The following is a 2,445-nucleotide window of genomic DNA, read 5'->3' as shown; positions in this document are numbered from 1 at the left end:
AATGAGAACCGGCCTGCTGATAATTACACCCTGCTAGGATGATTTGGCAAACTGCTGCATCTTTATACATGCAGCAGGTACAAATACACACTGGCTGTCATTTGTATTTTTGGCAACTTGCTTCCAGGAGAATGTAAAAGTTTAAAGTTGTGAGATTGGGGAGTAAACTCACACACTGAAGGAGAGCGGTGACGCTGGTGAGCACAGGAATAACTGTCTGCAGGATCAACTTTTCCTCCATAAGAAAAAGATGTTTCTCCAAAAATGACTGTGTCATTCTTGTACCAAACGAAGAAAGAACGGCCAACGAGCAGACAGCTGCTGTGACAGATCAGCTTTGGACCAGCAGGAGACCAGATCACCTGCACCTGTAAATCTGGATCTGTGAACAAAGAACCATGATGACATTAACTTGCACTGTGCACAGTCTACCACTTATCAATGCACACTTTAATCTCCTATTGAATCTAACAACATCTAAACTTTTACCTTACCATTCATGTATCAAAATGATCTTTTTCAATGAGAAAGCACATATTCTCTGATAATTACATTAAATTCTGCTGCGGTAACTTTATCATCAGTTTGTGTTTACCTGTGACGGTCAGAGTTGTACCAGGTAAACTACTCTCCCATTCATAGTTTCCTGTTGTGAATTTGCAGTGATACTCTGCTGAATCTCTCTCTCTCAGGTCAGAGATTCTCAGAGTGGAGAATCCTCCTCTCTCATTTTCAAAGACCTGAACTCGACCCGCATACTGGGGGTCTTTACTCAGGTCCTTAGGTCGAGTGTTATACCCCGACTGATCAAACCTGAACCAGAACTTAGTTTTGATAGATTCATAACTGTTGTAATTGCAGGAAATGTTCACTGTTGAGCCTTTGAAAGCACAGATGTTTCTGTCATCGTACGTCACTCTGTTGCAGGACTGACCACGGACACCTAAACAAAGAAATACGTTTGATTATTATCATGAAGATTAAAGTCTTTACTGCAGTAACTCACAGCTTGTTTTGTTTCTATGGATAAAGTCACTCATGTTAAAGAAGCGTGACATCATGTTACAGAACATCAGCTGAAAAGTTCAACACAGCAGCAGCATGTTAGTGGAGGACAGCAGAGTAAACTTACACACTGAAGGAGAGGGGACATCCTTGTGTCCTGTAACAGCACAGGAATAGCTGTCTGCAGCATAAAAGTAATGATAAAAGGGTTTCTCTACTTTGTCCATTTTCTGTCCATTCTTGTACCAGATGTAGGAGGGACGATCAGTTAGAGGACAACTGCTGTGACAGTTCAGCTCTGCATGTGTACAGGCTTCAATACTACATGATCGTATTCTGCTCCTCTGCACCTGGAAACCTGAATATGTAAATAAACAAAAATAATATTTTAGACTGAGCTGTCATCTCACACACATTTCACAAATGTACAGTTATGTTTTCTAAATGTTGAGCTCCTGGAGTTAAAGAGGACCTAATATACTCATTTAAACAAGTATTTCTGTTTTTTTGGTGGTGTGTGTGCGTGTGTGTGTTTATTTTCCTCATTTAGTCTGTGCTGGAACGGTCATTAAGATATAATAGAAAATTTTTTTTCCTTAGACCGATGCTGAAGTTAGCGTTGCCCTGGTTCACTCCTCAAAGAGCCTGAAATGATTTTTCCATTGGTTTTGGAGCAAAGTAGAAAATAAGTCCTGTGGAAAGCAAATATTTATGATACACATTTTGTTCAGTAATAAATGAACACCACTTTTAGGACTATTGAAGCCTAAATGGCAAATAAATTAATGAATGGATAAAAGAATAAATGAATATTTACATGTGTGCGTGTATCCTTTCAGTCATGATCAAAAATCATTTGAATGCATTCATGTATATTCGGAGTATTCTTAGATCTATAAGCCCTCGTATTAAAAACCAGTGGTGGGAAAAGGCTTATTTTTGTGGACAAAGGTGAACGAAATTCACGCTATTAGGTATTAAAAAACTGCAGAAAGAGAAATGGATCAGAACCTGGTTGCCAGTGTAGTTGGACAAAAGTCACATCCCAAAGCACCCTCGATTAAATGGGCGATGCAAGGACACATCTTTGGGCGGCTGGCTAGATACGACTTTCACAAGGACACACACAAGAGTATGTTACCGATTATTGGGCTGCCAGTAAAATCCTGCCTGAACGTCTGGATCTTATTTTATCAGAGAAAAAACAGTGAGCACACATCAGCACGTGCCTGCCTGCGATCAGCTGAACGGTGTAACACAAACACACGTAATAAATCACAAACAATGTACAAATCTGCAGCTTTTAATGGAACAATTCCACAAACATGATACTTTTACTACAAACATAATATCCTAGAAAATGCCAACAGAAAACTTAATATGAAATTTCCTGCAAATATCCAGAAAAGACATCTATATGTCACACAGAAAAGACATCTT

General features: G+C 39.2%; 1 protein-coding gene across 1 annotated transcript; it reads right to left on the bottom strand.

The window, feature by feature from the left end:
- Positions 1 to 62: 62 nt before the first annotated feature.
- On the bottom strand, positions 63 to 1,450 carry LOC121939357. The gene is made up of 3 exons (XM_042482392.1): positions 1,133 to 1,450; positions 596 to 943; positions 63 to 382 (listed from the first exon to the last, which is right to left on the bottom strand). The coding sequence occupies exons 1-3, from the start codon at positions 1,230 to 1,232 to the stop codon at positions 63 to 65; spliced, it is 768 nt and encodes a 255-aa protein (XP_042338326.1). The 5' UTR covers positions 1,233 to 1,450.
- Positions 1,451 to 2,445: the final 995 nt, after the last annotated feature.

The sequence above is a fragment of the Plectropomus leopardus genome, unplaced genomic scaffold, assembly GCF_008729295.1.
Source record: "Plectropomus leopardus isolate mb unplaced genomic scaffold, YSFRI_Pleo_2.0 unplaced_scaffold4612, whole genome shotgun sequence".
NCBI lineage: Eukaryota > Metazoa > Chordata > Actinopteri > Perciformes > Serranidae > Plectropomus > Plectropomus leopardus.
The sequence above is the reverse complement of the archived record's forward strand: the minus strand, read 5'-3'. Positions and strand labels throughout refer to the sequence as shown.

Bases quoted from the DNA above. Each gene is read 5' to 3' on its own strand.
- LOC121939357 (XM_042482392.1), bottom strand. From the start codon at position 1,232: ATGGACAAAGTAGAGAAACCCTTTTATCATTACTTTTATGCTGCAGAC. The intron at 944-1,132 runs GTAAGTTTACTC...TTCTTTGTTTAG, and splicing joins TGTCCCCTCTCCTTCAGTGT to GTGTCCGTGGTCAGTCCTGC. The intron at 383-595 runs GTAAACACAAAC...CTTTGTTCACAG, and splicing joins TACAACTCTGACCGTCACAG to ATCCAGATTTACAGGTGCAG.